Here is a 17,805-nt window from a genome sequence, read left to right as displayed (position 1 = left end):
TCCCATCCCATCCCGTCCCGTCCCGTCCCTCTGTGCCTGACACCAGGGCAGGTTCCTGGTGCTCCCTGTGCAGGCTGTGCCCCTTTTCTCCCCCCCTCCAGGCTCCCCCAGCCCCACAGGGCACTGCTGCTGCTCCCCAGCTCCCTGGGCACTGCCAGCCCCTGCCCCACCACCCAGAGTGTTTTTCTCTCTCTATTTTGGGAAGGAAGGGAGCCGACAGCTCTCAGGACGCTGTGTAAAAGCAACCTTTTACAGCCACAGCTGTGCCAGGGAGGCAGCAGCAGCCCGGAGCAAGGTGACACAGCCACGGGACCCCCCAGTCCCCAGCACTGAGGGACCCCAAACACCTTGAGGGAGGCAGGCGCTGCTGCCCCCTCCCTGCTCTTAGCCCGTAAAGCATTTCTTCTCCCTCTGCACCTCCCAATCCCCTCCCTCGTGCTTTTACCTCTCCTAATGCTGGGCCCCAGACCCCTGTGCCCCGAACCCAGGCTCCCCCTTGCTTCCCACCCAATGGATGCTCTGCTCCCAGGGTTCATCTCCCGAGCCCAGCATTTCTTCGCCAAGACTTACTCCGAGATCTGCAAGGAGGCCAGGAGCAGCTTCGCCCAGCAGTGGCTGGGGTCTGCCCACGAGGAGCAGGAGCAGAGGACACGGCTGCTGTGCCAGGACCGTGACATGAGATGGGCAGGACCCCATGTGCATCACATTGTGGGTCCAGGGCTGTCCCCGCTGGGCGGGGGACGTGGGGCTGGCTGTTATGGGGAGCCTGTCAGCAGGAGGTTGAGAACAACTTCAGCTGGTGGCAAGGGTCCTGCACTGCTTGCTGCAGTGGAGGTTTACTGGGTTTGGGTTCAGGGCAGTACTGCCCCCGGCGGCACTCACACCCCAAATATCCCCACCAGGACCCTCCTGAGCCAGGTAACCACCAGGGCCACCCAGGCACAGGAGCAGCAGCAGCCACTGCCCCGTGCACGTTGCCCTGTGCTCCATGGAGGATGATGATCCCCAAAAATATTTCATCTCAGGTGAGGCTGCAAGGAAGGGGATAGGGCTGGGATGAGAGGGGACAAGCAGGCTCCATTAATAGCCACAACTTGCTGGGGTCTGCCTCTACCCCCAAACAAGGATCTTCCTGGCAGCTTCAGCATCATTTAGGGTCATCCTTCGAGGGTGAGGATAGACCCGCATATGCACACATTTGTCCCTTGCCCTGTTTGGGGACACTGTCCTGATGGCATCTCCGCATCCCCTTTGAGGCAGGAGGTTTGGAGGAGGTGGGTGGGCACGGGGTGTCCCCTCGGTGGGTTGGGGGCTTGCAGCCCCTGTTACAGACAGCTCTGACCCACACAGGCTTCACAGGTTTGTGCCCCATGCCCAGTTCCTGATGGGGACAGGCTACCCCATCACCACCAGCCGGGCCCTGCTTGAGTTCAGCCAAATGACCCTGAGGAAAGGTGGCAGGAGCAGGACTGAGAAGGGTGGTGGGGTTCTCTCACCCCTGGGAAAGACCTACCCCATGGACAGGGGTCTGCTGCCTCGTTACACAGGCTACATCCCAGGTGAGCACCCAGACACACACCTCCCTCGTGCAAAACAGAACACTTTTGGGGTGAAAAAGGCGCCGCAAAGGTGCTCCAGGCATAGCTTTTCCCTTCTCCTGGGAGCTACCGAGGTGTAAGGGGAAGGGACGGGCTCCTGGGGCTTGCTCCCACAGGGCTGGGATCCAATGCTCTTGCCAGCCTAAGTGTAAATGCCCCAGAGCCGTTCCCTGTGAGGTGACCCACAGCCACTGAGCCTCGCAGAGAGGTTGTGCCAGGCCCTGGGTCCCCAGCCCCACAACCCATCCCTCGCTACCTCCATCCTGTGCTGCTCAGGACCTGCTCCTGCTGCTTGCAGGTTACAATCCCCTGGGGTTGGGGATTCTCTGGAGGGGTGAAGAAAGGACCTCTGGATGACACAGGGATTGGATCTACCCCTCTTGGCCAGGTGGAGACCATCTCCTCCCTCTCCCATGGTCTGCCATGAGCCAAGGATAGCAGGGGACAACCCATCTCGCTCTGAAGGTCAACTGCTGGAGGCAGGAAAAACCACAGGTATCCATCCCCCCAGCCCTTCTCAGGGACAGGCTGAAATCAAAAGGCTGGAGAGCAAGGGACCTCAATCAGCACCTTTTTTATTAATATGCATCATAAATAAAGAAATAAATAAAGGCGAGACACCTCGTTCTAATGGGGAGATACAAATTAAATACGGTGCGACGTCCGCTAAGCGATGTACAAGCAGGAGGTAACCTTGCAAGACCAGGGCCCCTTGCCACGGGGAAGCCAGCCCAGGCACAACGCCGTGGGCAGCACCCACCCGGCCAAGGCACCAAATACTGGCACGGCCTTTCATTAACACTGACCCCCACCCGCTGGGCTGGCAAGGACCCCCACCCCACCCCAAGAACATGGCAAGGCGCAGGGGTGGGCTGGCACTGCCTCTGTCAGGGAGCCCAGGACCCCCCCCCAGCAGCCCCTTGTGCATGACACTTGCCCCCGACCCCACGCCATGGGGAGCATCCCCCCCGCCCCCAACCCCTATCCCCATCTCCCTGCTCCCTCTGGGAGCACGCCCTGCTCTCCCTGCCGGGAGCACGGCCCCCGTCTCCAAACAGCATCCCACCCCTAGCCCTGTCAGGGACCCTGCCCTCACCCCTTCCCCTCCCACCCACCTCCACCGAGCACCCCAGGGCATCCGAGGCACTGCTCAGCGTGGGGGGCACCCCGCAGCCCCCAGCTCCGCACAGGGTGGCGCTACCCAACCCGGACCTACATCCACGCGCCTTCCTCACGACCCAAACACCCTCTCTCTGCACACACACGCGCCCCATTTCCCCTCCCGTGGCCGTGGCCGGGCAGCCTGGCAGTGCACGGTGCTCCCACCCCATGGCGATGACACCGCGGGGTGCTGGAGGCCGCGCTGCCACCCCCGGCAGGGGACGGCCAGCATCCTGCACCCTTCCAGAGAGAAAAAAACTGAGCCAGCGCCTGCTGGGATCCCCGCTACGTACAAGCCCACCACCTGCAGGTGCTGGAGGTTGGCGTGGGGTGGAGGGGGCTCAGGCGGTGCCCGGTGTGGCTGCATGCACGGCGACGCCTGGCAAGACGAGGTGCAGCTCGCAGAAGGCCCCGTGGCCGGTTTGGCCTTTGGCAGCTGCACGAGGAGGAGCAAGAAGGAACCACCTACGGTTACTGTATTCTGTAATGGCAAGAAAGGTAAGAAACTAGCAAGAAGCTGTGTCTGTTCCTCTGGCAGAGCAGAATATCCCCAGTGGAGCCTCAGCAGCCCACGGTACTGTGCTTGGCCTCCCGGCCAGGTCAGTAGTCCTCATCCTCCGGGTGGGTGACGTACATGATGGGCACCAGCCCCTTCTCGGGGCCGAGGCTGCACTGCAGCCAGTCACCATCCACCTTGGAGATGACCTGCAGAATATCCCCTTTGTTGAAGCTCAGCTGTCCTGCCTCGGTGGCGATGTGATGGCAAAGAGCTTTCACCTCGCTGCAGGCAGAGGGAGGGGAGAAAGGGTCAGATCACCAAACGATGCTCACACCGCAGAAAAACCTCCTGCTGCTACACCCAGACCCATGCGAACCCCATCCCACCGTGCCCCCAGCCCCTGTGGGACAGCCACATGCCACTGCTCACCAGGGAGGGTTGGGACACAGCCCCCGGGCTGGCCGTGGCAGGGGTGACACTTCAGGTGGCTCTGCCCGGGGGGCCTCTGGCTCAGGGGCTGCTTCTCGCCACATGCTGGCCCCAACCGTCTGGGCCACCAGCTGGAACACGGACTTGTCCAGGCTCAGCCAGCCAGAGGGCAACCTGCAAGAAGGAGAGAGAAGCAGGTTGTGGTGGGGAAGGCAACCTCTCATGGCCTTCGGGGTCTGGATCACGCGCAGCATGCACTGCAGCCCCCAAACTGTTTCCTTCCCAAGGGACCCAGCATCCTGCAGACCTCCCTGCTCACTTCTGATGGACCACCACAGTGTAGCCCAGAGCCCAGCTTAACCAGCCCCGCCAGCCCTAAGCCACCCACGTCCCTACCTGTTAGGTTGCCTGGCCTCCTTTTGCACCTTCCTGGACCCAAACAAGTGTCCCCACTTGATGGGCTGGCTGCTCTCTGACGCACTGCTGCTGCTTTCCTCTTGGGGGGCTGCTGCTGCTGCTCCCAAACTTTGCGGAGTCCCAGTCTCCTTCTCCTTGCTGCGCTTCAGCTCTGTGACCACCGAGTCTGGGGGGCTGCCCATCCAGAAGGGCCAGCTCCGCTCCTTGACCTCTTCACCGGCTGGTACCTGCTGGGGCTTTTCCAGGGGCTCTTCCACTGCTCCAGGACTTGGCCTGCTGGCGACCTTGGGCTTCTCCTCCAAGATGCCTTCAGCGATGGGGCAGGCTTCTGCACCCTCCACCACGCCTTCACGTGGAGGTGGTGCCCTGTGGGTCTCAGCTGGCCTGGGGACACCACTCGAGGCCTTCTTCTTCTTTTCATAATGGATGAGCTTCGAGCCTTCAGTCGAGCCTTCAATGTAAATCTGAGAGCTCTGCATGAGCTGGTACCACCAGCCTGCCTGCTTGTCTTTCTTCCCCTCCCACGTGCTCTCTCGCACCTTCCTCCGCTCTTCCTCCCTGTCCCCATCTCCGGAGGAGGCCCCCACTCCCTTCACCCTCTCACTTTCAGCTCGTTCAGGGCTGTGGCCGGGCGACACGCCACCATCTCGGCCACCCACTTTGCATGCTTCAGGGGCAGTGCTGCAGCCATCGGGATCCTCGCTGCTGCCCCGCGTCCGCATCAGCTGCAGGGTGGAGTGCGCGGAAAGCAGCAGGTCCTGCTTCACACGCAGCAGCTCCTTCTGCTGCTGCTGCTCTTTGCCCATCTGCATCAGGTGGTGCTCAAACAGGAGGTCTAGGTTGAAGGGCAGCAGGGAGAGAGGCTGGAGAAGGAGCAGGAGCTCCTCGAACAGAGGCTGGCACACGCTGTGGGACAGGCACAAGAAGCCCACCGGCTGGTAGTGTGCCAGGATGATATCTGTAGGGCAAGAGGCAGTGGTCAGATGAGAGGCCCCTGCCACCTTTGCCAAGCCAACAAGAAGCTACTGGAGAAAGGAACTGAGCACTGGTTTCTGGCCACAGCTGTGGCTGCAGTGTGAGGCTCAACACTGGGGCAGGGAGCACTGGGCAAACTGGCCCAGATCCTGCTTCCTGCAGCCACCACCTGCCTGTCAGATTACCCACCGGAACGACCTCTGTCACAAATGCCAGGGGAGCAGGGTGAAAACAAAAAGCATCAGAGATGGTTGGCACACATTAAGATTCTCTTTTCCATTCCCCTGGATATGGGCAAGGAGCTGCAGGTCTGGGCCAGGACCAGTGCCCTGCGGGGAGAGGTGTCAGGGACAGCTGAACGCAGCCTTTCTAGGGATCTCGCTGGGCTGGACCATGGATAGTAACAGAAAATAGAACAGTATTTCTACCTGCATCTTTCATCCTCACCTCCTTTGGACACTTGTGCCCTGCCCCACCACTAGCTTTGCTGTCAGGTGTCACTCATGTCACTCACAGCACAGAGTTTGGCATAGGCTTTGTGCCTGTTTGTCTGCAGTGAGTTAAACTTACACCGCAGAGGGGATTTGCACTTTATCTGCAAACCCTGTGCCTAGCCTTCAGCCACCTGGCAGCCCCACCTCACACTTTCAGTTCTTAATGATGGCTTGAAACAGAAGACTCGCAATGGTTGTCTTCTGCTCCAGAAAAGCAGGGTGCTTCCTCTCGTTACACCGCTCACTACAAAGGCAATCTGCTCCAAAGTGCTGACAGCACACACAGACCCAAGCAATGTCTGCTGTCAGCCCCCAAACCTGCCAGAAGATACTGGGCTGGACTTCGTGCAGTGCACGGGGCCCTGGGCTGACACACACACTGAGCCAGCAGCACTCTCAGGGAACCCAGCAGGTCAAGGGTGTCTGCCTCACTGTGCACTTAGCACTTAGTCATGCTGCTTGCAGGCATCAGGCAGCTTGGTTGTTGCTGCTAGGTTATCTACACACTCCAGAAACACTTCTGGTTGAAAAGAAAAACAACTGATACTTCCAGGAAAATCTGCTGTTTGTTTGCCTCAAGGCTTTCCTTTCTAATTCACATGCCTCAAGGGTTTCAGATAAGCGTTCACACTTCCAGTTCTACAAAGCTCTCAGGCTCTGAACAGGGGATGCAGACATTTGGGGAGGGTTAGATCTGGTCTCCTGACTGAGGGATTTGTACTGTAGGATTTAGCCTTGGATACTAGCTGTAGCTGGGAAGGACAAAGGTGGGCAGCCTCTCCACAGCTCAGGTGGAGGGAGCTGCCTGGAGCTTTGATTTCCACCTCCCTTCCTTTAGCTGAGTAACCATCCAACAACATTTACAGCAGGAATGCAATAAAGTCTAGCAGAGGGAAGCAGCACAGGCTGAGAGACCACCAAGAGACAAATAGGGCCCAGAGCTTAGATCTGTACTGCACAATGTGCAGAATTTGGTCCTCTCTGCAGCTCACAGCCTCTTACCTTCATGGTTGTAGAGGTGGTTGAACCAGAACTCCAAGGACCGGATACTGTAGGAAGGGAACACAGGCAGGGAAGAAGAGAAAAAGCAAAAATCAATTTGTGCCCTTCTTCACTCCCATCAGCACGCACTCAGCACAGCCACCCAGCCTGTGAAGGAGCAAACCTGTTTGCTTTGCAATGTGGCATTGTGCAACTGTAATCCCTTAACAGCCAGGCTCCCAGCAAGTTTCCACACCGCTTAGCTCCTATATAAACAGCTTAGCTCTGCTGAGAAGTGTTTACATGGAAGCGGAAGATCAACTACAAACATGAAATCAGTGCATCAAACTTGGCCCAAAATACGCTGGCATCCTGTGCCAGCAGAAGAGAGCTGTCGGGAGAGCAGGGCATAGCTTGCTCCACAGTATTTGGAGACCTTGGGGTCTCCATTGCCAGTGTCAACGGTCTTGCTCACATTTGCAGAGGAACGGGGAAGTACCATCCTAACAGCACTCATCCTGTCACAGGCAAAGACAGAACACCACTGACTTTTTCTGTCTAACACAGTGTAGTATTTACACTCCTTATCCAAACTAGAAAGGTCAGCCTTGAGTCCTGGACCAGGGCGGGGCAATTTCCCTTTCAGAGACTCATGTGCTGGGATTCACTGCAGCTCTAGGAAGCAGTGTCACAGGGATTTTCAGGAGTAATATATGCATATGTTATGTCAATCCCTATATGAATCCTGACAGACAGACTCTCCCCACCTAGCATTTTGGGACCAGAATAAGCTGACAAAGTTCTTCAGTGGGCCAGCACTTCTCAGTCCTGGCCTAGTAGGGGCAGGTTTTGATCCCTCTGGTGTTCCCTGAGGCTCTCAGCTTCTTCCTTCCCTCACCTACAGCTGAGAAGCTGCTTCCCAGGTTTCTTAAATCTTTTCATTGGCAACAGTGCCTGCTTGCAGTCAAGGAGCAGCACCTTCTGCCAGCCCTGGACAATGGCATGCAGTCAGCCCAAGGAGCCTGCTTACTTGAGGAGGCCGAAGATGAACGCGTTGAACCTCATGTTGTGGTTGGTGAGCTCCGTGTACTGGCTGATCTTGCTATAGAGGCTGTGCAGCAGCTTGGTAGAGGGGCCTGTTGAGAGAAGTGAAATGCTGGGGTTAGTTGTGGTCAGAAAAGCCAAAACAGCCTTTAGGCATAGCCAGAAGGTGTCTGAGCTCCCATGCCTACAGTGTGCCCAGCTACCATGCCTACAAGACCCTCCACTGGTCACCAAGATGAGCTCACTCCACTCCAACAGTGAGACTCCACAGAGGAGATGGGTTGCAGTCCTTCTCAGGCTGTCACTCCAAAATTTTGGGTGAGTTTCAATGCATGAAGGTGCCCCAGGGACCTGCTTCCCACAGTCCAGAGACAATCATGGCCCTTGTCTCAGAATCACCATTCAAAAATAACATTGCATTTGTTGGTTATAATTTGAGGTGTTTGTAATCACAGAGACAACTCCAGAGCTGGAGATGTGCCACAAACAGGCTAGAAGGCTTCCCAGCCCTGGCTGTAAGCATTTTGTGATGCAGAAATCAGTGTGGGCCTGCCATCTGTAACCTCAGAAAGGAGTTCTGCCAGATGGTAGCCACTGCCACAACCTGGGGTGCAGACTGGTACTAGCAGAGGGTGCAGGTGATAAGGCTGAAGATGAAGGTTTAGAAACAACCCAGAAACTCAGGGTGGCAGGAGAAGAGTTTTTTTTGTTTGTTTGTTTTTGTCTGGGCTTTTTTTCATTGCTAGGGCCTGTTATAAGAAAATTTGGACCTTCCCCAGCACCTCCCAGCCACAGCACAGCAGTACCACAGAGCACATCCTCCGTACCTAGTTGGGTGGATGCCTCCACCACGCTCCAGGGGATGTTTCTCCTCTGGCCAATGATCATGTCTAGGACGTAGGCCTTGAGCCCATCACTCAGGATGTCCCGGACAGCTGGGCACAGGTATTTCAGGATGAGATGCCCCACGTTGGGGCTCACAGAGCTGTTCCCAAGTTTGGCCTAAGGAAGAAGAGGCAACAGGGAGAGGGTTGGTAGTTGCTCTACATGGTACAAACACATGCAAACATCTCCAGCCAACTTGCCTACTACAGTCACGTAGCTGGCAATACCCAGGCTATAATGAAGCTCAGCAGTTCCTGGAATAGGCAGGTTCTTCCTCTTCACCCCTGCTGCTTCATAAAACAATTCTGGGTTGCTCCCTGAAAGGTCTGACACAGGCTGAGATAAGGCAACAGCATGTGAAGAGAATGTCCCAGTTTGAGAAGAGGATATTCCAGTTAGGAGGGATACCCAGTTCTCCTCACAGGTATACCAAGACTGTCTTGCTGGAGGAAGAAAAGAGATAGGACTTTTTCTGCTTCTATTTGGAAGCAGGAAGCAGAAAGTGACCTAGGAACTTCCAGCACAGAGAGGTTAAGGAGCACTTAACTCAGTGACGAGCTGAGCTATAATTCCTAGGGATTACTATAAATAAACAGGATGAGGGGAAAATGGCTGGGCAGAGCCCAGGCTGAAGTGAGGAGGCATGTAAGAGCCCAGCATCAGCAGGGAGGGACACATCCTGCTGCATGCAGTCCTTGAGATGCCAAGGGTCAATCCAAAGGGGTCAGCCCCGGGCCGTACACATCATATTGGTGGTCCAAGGCAGCTGTATTCGGGGCACAGATTTTACCAGCTGAGCTGGAATTACACTGGCCAGTTGGCATGGGTCCACAAAGTCCTGAACTCAGACTGAACTTCTGGGTCAGGAATAATCCTGCCAGATCCATCATGCGTGAGAGCATCATGCACGGGTGCTGCCTTTTGACAGGTGAATGCTCAGCCCTTGGCACTCTGACACATAAAGAAGCCCCGGATCAAAACCATAGCACTGTCTGGCAAGTAAAGCAATGGGCGAATGTTGCAATTATTCCCCAAACCAAGACAGCAGACATAGGAAATTCACAGTGAAGTTTTCAAAAAGCTGTGGAAATCCAAACAGCTCACGTTACGCTGCACAACAATCTCTGCCTCAGCAACAATTGTAATTAGGGGCAAATTACCCTGGGCTGTGAGATAAGACTGAATTGGCTTGGAATCTGTCCTAGTCAAGTTTCTCCTTGGGGATGGCACTCCAGGGGAAATTGTCATCTTCAAACAGTGTTACATTGCTGCCACAGAGTCCCTGCAGCTGAAGGATACTGTTCTGGTTTGAGAGGAGGCACCAAAAACATGCTGAGCATCACAGGACTGACAACACCATCTTTGTCAAACAAGCAAGATTGATCTGCTTGTGTTAGTCCAGAAATGAGCAACGAAGGGAGCACAAGCCAAAGACAGCCATGGGCCATCAAGATGCACTCTGAAACCAGCAGGTATGTGGTATGGGCCATAGGGAGAGACCACCTGCCCCAGATGAACAATGACTAACCCTTTTTTTTTTTTTTTTTTATCATTATGGAGTCCTGTCATACATCAAAGCACTGCACTGTGCCCTGCCACCAGTGCCAGAACACAATCTGGAGACAGATGGAGAAAGGAGACATAACTCCCCACTGTATGAGAAAAAAGAGCCATTGTACCACATCAGACCAGAGGTCCACCTGGCCTGATATTCTCTACCAGGTAGAGTATATCATGCAAGTACATAAGAAACAGTCAAAATGGAGCAAAAATATATAATACTTCCATTTAATAATGCTGTGCCAGCCTACAGCTAGGACTACCTAAGGTGGACATGATTCCCTTGTGTGTAGTAGACATCAATGAATTTCCTTCCCCATATTTTTCCAATTAAACCCACGTAATCTTTTGGCATCCCCAATATCATGCAGCAAGAACACGTTTACTGTCTGCTGCATGAGATAACATCAGGTTTCTTTGTTTTGTTCTTGGTACTACTAGCTTCACTTGATGCCTCTTAGTTTTTGAAGGGGAAAATAATGGAGAGGCAATATTTCTCCATCCTCTCTACATCACTGGTGATGTTGAGCAGACATACTGAAAGAAAGACTTACCTTCACCCCTGGATCCCTGCTGGTTCCAAAGTGAGCCACAATCAGGTCGACAGCAGTGTTGATTGCCTTCACCAGACCTAGAGGGAAAGAGAATCAGAGGTGCCCGAGGGTCTTCTAGGACAAACCCAGACCAAATGCTTCACGAAGAAATCAGGCAGGGGTATTTACAGGCTGTGCCAGTACATGTAGTCTTTCTGAGGACATGATCAGCTCACGTAGTCTCTCTGAGGACATGATTATCTCTGCATATAAAGTCTGTCCTAACTCCTCAGCAAATCTATCCCTGCTGGTTGCAACACTCATGCATCAGCCTGGCAGTAAGACAAGCTCTAGAAGTGGCTGAAAACATAAGTGGCTGATAAGGCATCTTGTCAAATATTCCTAAGTGACATGGAACATCACCTCCACTGCACCATCCCCTGTGGGAGCAGAAATGGGGTCTGAGGCAATGACAGGGCAGAAACCATGCATTTGGCAGGGGCTAACAATGCAGTGGTGGGTAATCTGACATCAGCTCCAGCACAATGCAAGAACACAAGTGGAACAGGGGGGAAGGCCCTCTAGGAATCACCATCACATAACTGGTAAGGGCATGGGGACCTTTCTGCACATCACTTGCCTCTGACATGACACAGAGGCAGCTGCCACAATCCCATCCCCAAGTCTGCATCTAGTATGGGTCCTATCACTTTCTCTTACCCTTTGATATAAAGACTTCAGTATAAAGACCCAACTGACCTTTTAACTAAATCACACACTCAGGCCAACACCTGCAGCTCCACACAGATTCAGAGGTCTACCCTTTATACTGAGTCGGGGTGGCTGCATGCTCTGCCTTAGGGCCATGCTCCCCTGCCTGCCTGCTCTCTCCACACATTCTTGTGGACTTAAGGCCCTTTCTCACCATACTTCCTGGGACAAACAGCTAATATATACTTTGTAGTATGTGGCGAGGTGCAGAGAACACACGAACATGTAATGGAAACAGCTGGCAGTCCAGGAGGGGCATCTAATTATGATGCTACAGCAGAGAAGAGCAGGCAAGGAAACCATTATCTCTACAGAGATGAGGTGAGAGAGAGAAGCACCGTTTGCCTTATGCTGTGCTATGCCACATTCTCCCCCACTGCCACAAGGGACACACGGACTCACCCTTCTTCTGCAGTAAGTCGATAGAGATGGACTCCGTGTTGCCATCCGGGGAGAGGCAGAATTCAGCTGGGGGCTTCTCAGCTAGTGAGAAGTAGTCAGGGAAGAAGTCAGTGTAGGTAAGCTGGAGCTGCCGCATGGACTGTCCTGCAGGGCCAAGACAGGAGAGAGAAGGGTCAACCCCAAAGCCTCTCCCACATCATTTTTCCCAGAAGCAGGCTGCACCAGCAGGAGTCTTCCTGTCTCCCCATCCAAGACTGGGACAGCAAGGCTATAGGCTTCCTGCTCTCCCAGTCATGTTTTGCAACATGTTCAACCCTGCAGCTCACCCAACATCCAGCTCCAGCTCAGCTGAGGACCCAGGGGCACTGGAAGGTGCTGTGGGAGGTACACCTGCATGGGCTGGTGCTAAAGAAAAACTCACTGTGGGTCAGAAGAAGAGCAGACTGAGAATCCCTACTTGTCTCTTACAGGCATCGACAGGCAACAAGCAACATGCCTTCTGCCTGGCCCCTGGGACGAGCTCTATTTCCATGGGGAGACTCCTGCAGGAGTCCTGAGCTACAGCCCAACAAATAGCATGTGAGAGATGCTGGGGCAGATGGGCAGCCGCAGGGACACAGAGATCTCCAAGGGGCACAACCCCTGTGTAAGATGTGAACTACAGGCTGGACACAGGCCTGGAGCACTTGCTGAGGTTTCAGCTGGCCTTTCAACCCAGCCCAGAGCCAGACCTGACAGTTCTCAGCTCACGGGGAAGAAGGGAGGCTCCACACCTTGTACCAGCCAGTAAGGCAATTTTCACCTTCCTCTTGCACCCCTCAGCCCCACTGTGAGCAGATGCCTCGATATTCCTGCTCAGAGCTGGCAGAGCAGTGACGAGGCCTGGAAAAGCTGGGACATTGTACCTGAGCCCCAAGGCCACCCCCAGACCCCCCAGCAGAAGGGCGGTGCGCACCGTTCAGCTTGCAGTGGAAATTGTTGGCGTTGAGGGCGCCGGGGAACTCAAAGATGGGGTTCCCTCGGTTCAGCCGGGGCTCCTGCTGCCTCCTGTCTAGGCTGCTGGCTAAGCCGGGCAGCCCCGAAACGCGGTCCAGGCCCAGGGGGTTCCTCCGCCTGTACTCTCGCCACTTCAGTGCTTGAGGGGAGAGGTGGTTTGCTGCAACGCCACGGGCAGCGTGCACCCGATGAGAGGACGCGAGAGGACAGGAGGACAAACGAGGAGAGAAGGAGAAAGAACAGAGAGAGACAAAGCAAGTTAGTTGCAGTCCAGCAGCATTTCAGGACGTTAGCACATATACACAGGGGGAGGTGGAGGTCACAGCCTGGCACGGCAGGGCAGGAGCCCAGTGGCCTGGTGGCTGCAGGCACAGAGGGAGTGGGTTCAGGGTGCCAGCACCCAGCACGGGGAGCTGTAGGATCAGCATCCCTCTCACAGGAGGCACTCAGGACTGGAGGGACATGCTCTTAGTGCACAGCTTTGCAGGCAGTGATCACAAGGGGCTGCTGGACGCTGCAGCACCCAGATGCAGTTTTGGCTCAGGTTGTTGCTGTGGGAAGGGAGGTGCTACAGAGGGCAGCCACAGCCAGGGAGCTGGAGATATTCCCCCACCAGCACGTCCTGGTGGATGGGTACTTACCATTGAGGGGCCGCATTCCCATGCTGCTCAGGGGACCAGAGCTGCTGGTCTCGCTGCCACTCCTCCAGTGGGGATCTGCATGGGCTCCAGCTCGGCTCAGGGGCACACCGCCCAGGGAAAGGGGCAGGAGGGACCCACTGTGCAGTCGGTACTCAGAGAGATGTGGGCTTGGCTCCAGCGGTGCCTCCTTCTTGGGAACCAGCCTGGGGTTCTCCTTTTGCCTCAGGGCATCGGCTTTGGTGGCTTGGGAGGGTTGCGTGGCACTGATAGCAGGGGAAGACCTGGTAGGGAGCAGGTTGGCAGAGATGGGGCAGGACCTGCTCCTGGGCGGCTGGCTCTCTCCAGCTCTCTCCGCGGTGGGTGAGGAAGAGGAGTCCACGCTCTGAAAGAAAGGCACGTTGCATCGCACGGGAGAGTAACTGCCCAGGGGGGACGGCCGGGTTGTCTCCGGGGCTGGCTTCTTCATGCAGCCATCGTTGAGGGAGGCAGCTCCATCCGCTGAGCGCTGGGTCAGCAGCGTGCTGTGGGCTTGGCTCCCCACTGCCTGCTCCGCCAAGGCCTGGGAGCTGGAGGAGATCTGCTGGCTGGCAGCCCGGTTGCTGGACAAGCTGTAGAGTTGAGAGAGGCTGGAGGCAAAGTGGCTGTGCAGAGCACGGGCCTTGGGCGGCTTGCTGAAGTGGTGCTGGAAAACGAAGGGCTGGATGGGCAGAGTCGTGGGGCGCTGGTCCTTGCTGTAGCGCACCACGGGCTTGCTGTCTGCGCCGCCACCTTCGGGGAGAGAAAGGGGGAGAGCACGTGAGGGTGGGCAAAGGGACAATCATCGTGAGCTCGGTGGGTCACGGGCAAAAGGGAACATGCTCTCAGCTGCGGGAGGAGGAGAATGAGCTAGATACCAGTGACAAAAGCAGAGTGGTTCAAGTCCGAACCAGTTACGTGAGCTGGCAGGGTAAGGACATGTAACTGCTGTACCTGTTCCCCCCTAAGCACACAGCTCCCTTCCTCCCTCTCCCTGTACCAGCCCCAGGTGTTCTCAGTGAAATCAGGCCCACAGCAGAGTTTGAAGCTTCCAGCCCTGGAAAAATGTTACTCTGCCCCAGCAAGTGATGGACAAGGATTTCCTAAGGGTGTGTACCAGGCTGATCTCCTATGCATGCATGCCTGCTGCTCCTGATGGGGCCACGTCCCAAGGACACAGCTAAAAGGTGACCCACTGTGCGCACAGTGCACAACACGCCTGACCAGGTTCCTTGATCACCACCCACACTGCACGGGCAGGCAGGTCCTGGCTTACATCCCTGCCACTCCTCCAGCCCACAGCAAATCCTGGGGCAAAGATGCTGAGGGCCTGTAGGACCTCTCACAAGCAGACCCCCAATGTTACCTACTCCCCATGGGGTATGCCAGCCTTCTTTCCCTTTAGCTTGCCTTTAGAAGAGGTTGCTTTCCCTCTGGTCCTTTATCAGACCCTTTAGGCTTGCATGTTACCCTCGGTTGGAGACATGTAATGCCAATGTCAGTGTGGAAAGCAGTTCAGGTTCTACAGGCTTTCTCACAGAGGCAGCTGGGGCAATTACCCTGGTAATGGCCGTGTGCTCCTCCAGAGGAACCTCTGCTGCAAGCCTATGCACTGTGGAAGAAATGGCCAGGACACTACAGCAAACACACAGCTCCTCTGATCTCCATAGGGCTCATACTGTAAGTGCTGGCAGAGACAAACCTCCATGAGCCCTGCATCAAGCCGGGACTGCTGGCTATGCCACTTGCCTCCTTGCCTCTGCTCCATATGGATCCAAAACAGAAAGTCTAAAAACCAACCCGTGGTTCCCTTCCCTTTGTCTGCTGGGAACATGGCTCTATGGAGCATCTGTAAATCTGTCTTGGGAGCTAAGGGCGGGTCATGGGCTGGAGGACTACTGTGCCCTGAAAGGGAGTCAGAATGAGACAATCCTCCAGGCTGCGCAGACCCTGAGTGCTTATCCTCCCTTACATGATACGGGAGGTTTGCACAAATCCTCAGTTTTCTAAAGAAATAGGAGGACAAGACACTTGCACTGATCTGGGTCTGCAATAAGCACAGCAGGGCTTTGTCCCAGAGACCAGCAGACCAGGAAACTGTGCAGGCTCTGGTCTCTCATTGCCATGCACGTTCCTCTGCTGCTCCCCTCTAGTCCCCAAAAAGCTTTTCTGGTTACTTCTCCAGTCTGCCTAGTTTGGCTCCTTACCGTCTGCTCGGGCTCTAACATCTCTTTGTCCGTGGCCACTGGCAGAGCTACCTGAGAAGCTGGCATCTGCCTCCGTCAGCAGGGAGAGAGAGGCTTGCTCACCTGCCCCGTGCCCACTGGGGACGGTCTCAGTGGAGCCGGAGTCTTTGGTGGAGCACAAAGCCTGTCTGTCCCCAAAAGGGTGATTCAAACAGAAACCCTCGCAGCTCCGGTTCAGGCCGTGGACGAAGGGCATGGGTGGAAGACTCTGGCTGCGGCGAGCTCTCTCTTCAAGGAAGGTCGGGCAATCCCGCTGCGTCTCGGGGATCGGGGAGAACTCCAAGGAGGAATCGCCACTGGACCGGAGTGGCGGGGAGGTGCCGTTCTTTTTCCTGCCCTTAGCAAGCTCGGCGAAAGATGTCACTCGCTTCGGGGGGGAGCTCTGGATGGGTATCGCTGGGCTTTCACTCAGCTTGACCGGGCAGCTCACCATGCGCTCCAGAGAGCCCAGCCTGCTGCTAGGACTCCTGTCCAGGTTCTGATCATAGCTCCGGGAGCGCTGCCGGCTCGTGTTGAGGTTAGGTGGCGACACGTTCACATAGACCTGGCCCTCAATCATATTCTGTGCGGCTTCTCCCTTTGTCTCCTCTTCACTGCACTCCGCGTTGCTTTCTTCTTGCCTCAGGTCAGGCCTTCTAAAAAGATAGTATTCAGTGGGCTGGGCTGGGCTGCCTTTGGTGTGGTCTTCCGAGCAGCTAGTTATGGAAGATCCTGCCGGGCTGGGGGATGACTGGGAAGACAAGTCACACGTGACTAGCTTATAATAATTCTGAGTAGCCACAACGAGCCGCGCTTGGCTCTGGAAGCAGGCAGTGAGGTCTGAGCTCTCTGAAGTGCAAGGCTCACAGTGGAGGTGGTAGGAGTTGCAGTTAGCATCCAGGACAGGTGAGGAGGAGTGGTGACACTCACACGCCTTCCCTGAACTCTCCGGGTGATGCGACTCGCATGACATCTTGGATTCTGTGGGCGATGAATGCAAATCCAGGTAGAAAGCTCCGGTGTCTGAGTGGCTGCAGAAGGAAGAGTCGCAGGACAGGTTGGCTGAATTCAGGTTAGATCGAGAATGGCCGTTCATTTTGTTGTAGAGAGCACTGAAGTTCACCAGCACCCCATCGGAGCTGTTGCAGGAAGAGTCGCTGATGTAGCCCATCTGCTGGTCAATCACTTCAGACTGACTTGACGAGCTGTAGCAGCGACAGCGGTGGAGCTCGGAGCTGGAGCAGCTGCACGTCCGGCTGTGCAGGGCATCCTGATTCCTCAGTGGTTCACCCGTGTTTTGGTTCCACTCCTGGTCGCCACCATCAAAGGAGAAGTTGGAGGAGCTGCCGCGATGGCAGCTGCATTCATCCAGCTCCATGCGCTCGGTGGCCTGGTGGCACCGGTTGGCGTTGTTCCTCTTCTGGATGTCGTCGCTGCTGATTTTGTCCTCCTGCCCATCTACCACACCGGACCGGCTGGCCATGTTCCAGGATTTCACAATTTGGTTGGAGTCGTGGAGGTGGAAAGGAGGCAAGGCTAGCTCGTGCAGGTGAAAGGGAGGTTTGCCAGCCGCAAGGGAGTTGTGAAGGTGGAAAGATTTCTGACCCAAGTCATCCCCAAAGATGCTGAGGTCTTCTCCCTCGTTCAGTAGGAAAGGGTTGTGTCGCTTGCTGGCACTAGCGACAATCAAGTCCCTCGCTTTGCCTTCTTTGTTGTCTGAGGCTTCTGCTGAGCTCTCGGAGGTCTGGAGAAAGCTGCTGTACACCAAGGAGTCAGTTTGTGAGAGGTCTCTCTCTGGAAGGGCAGAGGTCCGTGTAACGTTGAGATCTGGCTGACAGAAGGGGTTGGTCCTTTTGTTCACGGAGCAGCACTGTCTGTCTGGGACCTGGCAATGCACCAGGGGAATGTGATGGACAATCAGCGTCTCGCCAGTCAGCTTTGGTGGACTATCCATGGTGAGGAATGCTCTTCAGGACATCAGTTAAGTTGGTGCTACCCATGGGCAGGTAGGGCTGCGCATGAGAGGCTGGTAGGACACTTCTCATGGGGGAATTCAGATACCTAGAGAGAGACAAAAACACAAAGAAAGTCACTTCTTAGGAAAGGCAGTGAATATTTAAAGCATCCTTGGTTTGACTGAAGACTTCATGACCTAAACAGAGCAGTCCTTGTCAGCACA

The 17,805-nt window shown here is 55.5% G+C and overlaps 1 protein-coding gene across 9 annotated transcripts in view; it reads right to left on the bottom strand.

The window, feature by feature from the left end:
- Positions 1-2,157: 2,157 nt before the first annotated feature.
- Positions 2,158-17,805, bottom strand: part of RUSC2 (RUN and SH3 domain containing 2) — a 54,282-nt gene continuing 38,634 nt past the window's right edge. For 7 of the 9 annotated variants that reach the window (XM_084504375.1, XM_084504378.1, XM_084504374.1 and 4 more), the window contains 11 exons: positions 15,609-17,687; positions 13,387-14,154; positions 12,705-12,905; positions 11,750-11,893; positions 10,598-10,674; positions 8,426-8,600; positions 7,585-7,690; positions 6,576-6,622; positions 4,084-5,062; positions 3,688-3,861; positions 2,158-3,540 (listed from right to left, as the gene is read on the bottom strand). In XM_084504375.1, the coding sequence (XP_084360501.1) occupies positions 3,360-3,540; positions 3,688-3,861; positions 4,084-5,062; positions 6,576-6,622; positions 7,585-7,690; positions 8,426-8,600; positions 10,598-10,674; positions 11,750-11,893; positions 12,705-12,905; positions 13,387-14,154; positions 15,609-17,580 (4,824 nt within the window). In that variant the 5' untranslated portion in view covers positions 17,581-17,687 and the 3' untranslated portion in view covers positions 2,158-3,359. The remainder of the gene's footprint in view (positions 3,541-3,687; positions 3,862-4,083; positions 5,063-6,575; positions 6,623-7,584; positions 7,691-8,425; positions 8,601-10,597; positions 10,675-11,749; positions 11,894-12,704; positions 12,906-13,386; positions 14,155-15,608; positions 17,688-17,805) is intronic. The other 2 variants (XM_084504380.1, XM_084504381.1) reach the window with 2 other exon arrangements.

Source organism: Aythya ferina (genome assembly GCF_964211825.1).
Source record: "Aythya ferina genome assembly, chromosome: Z".
Taxonomy (NCBI): Eukaryota; Metazoa; Chordata; class Aves; order Anseriformes; family Anatidae; genus Aythya; species Aythya ferina.
Note: the sequence above shows the minus strand (reverse complement) of the source record. Positions and strands in the feature narration are given on the sequence as shown.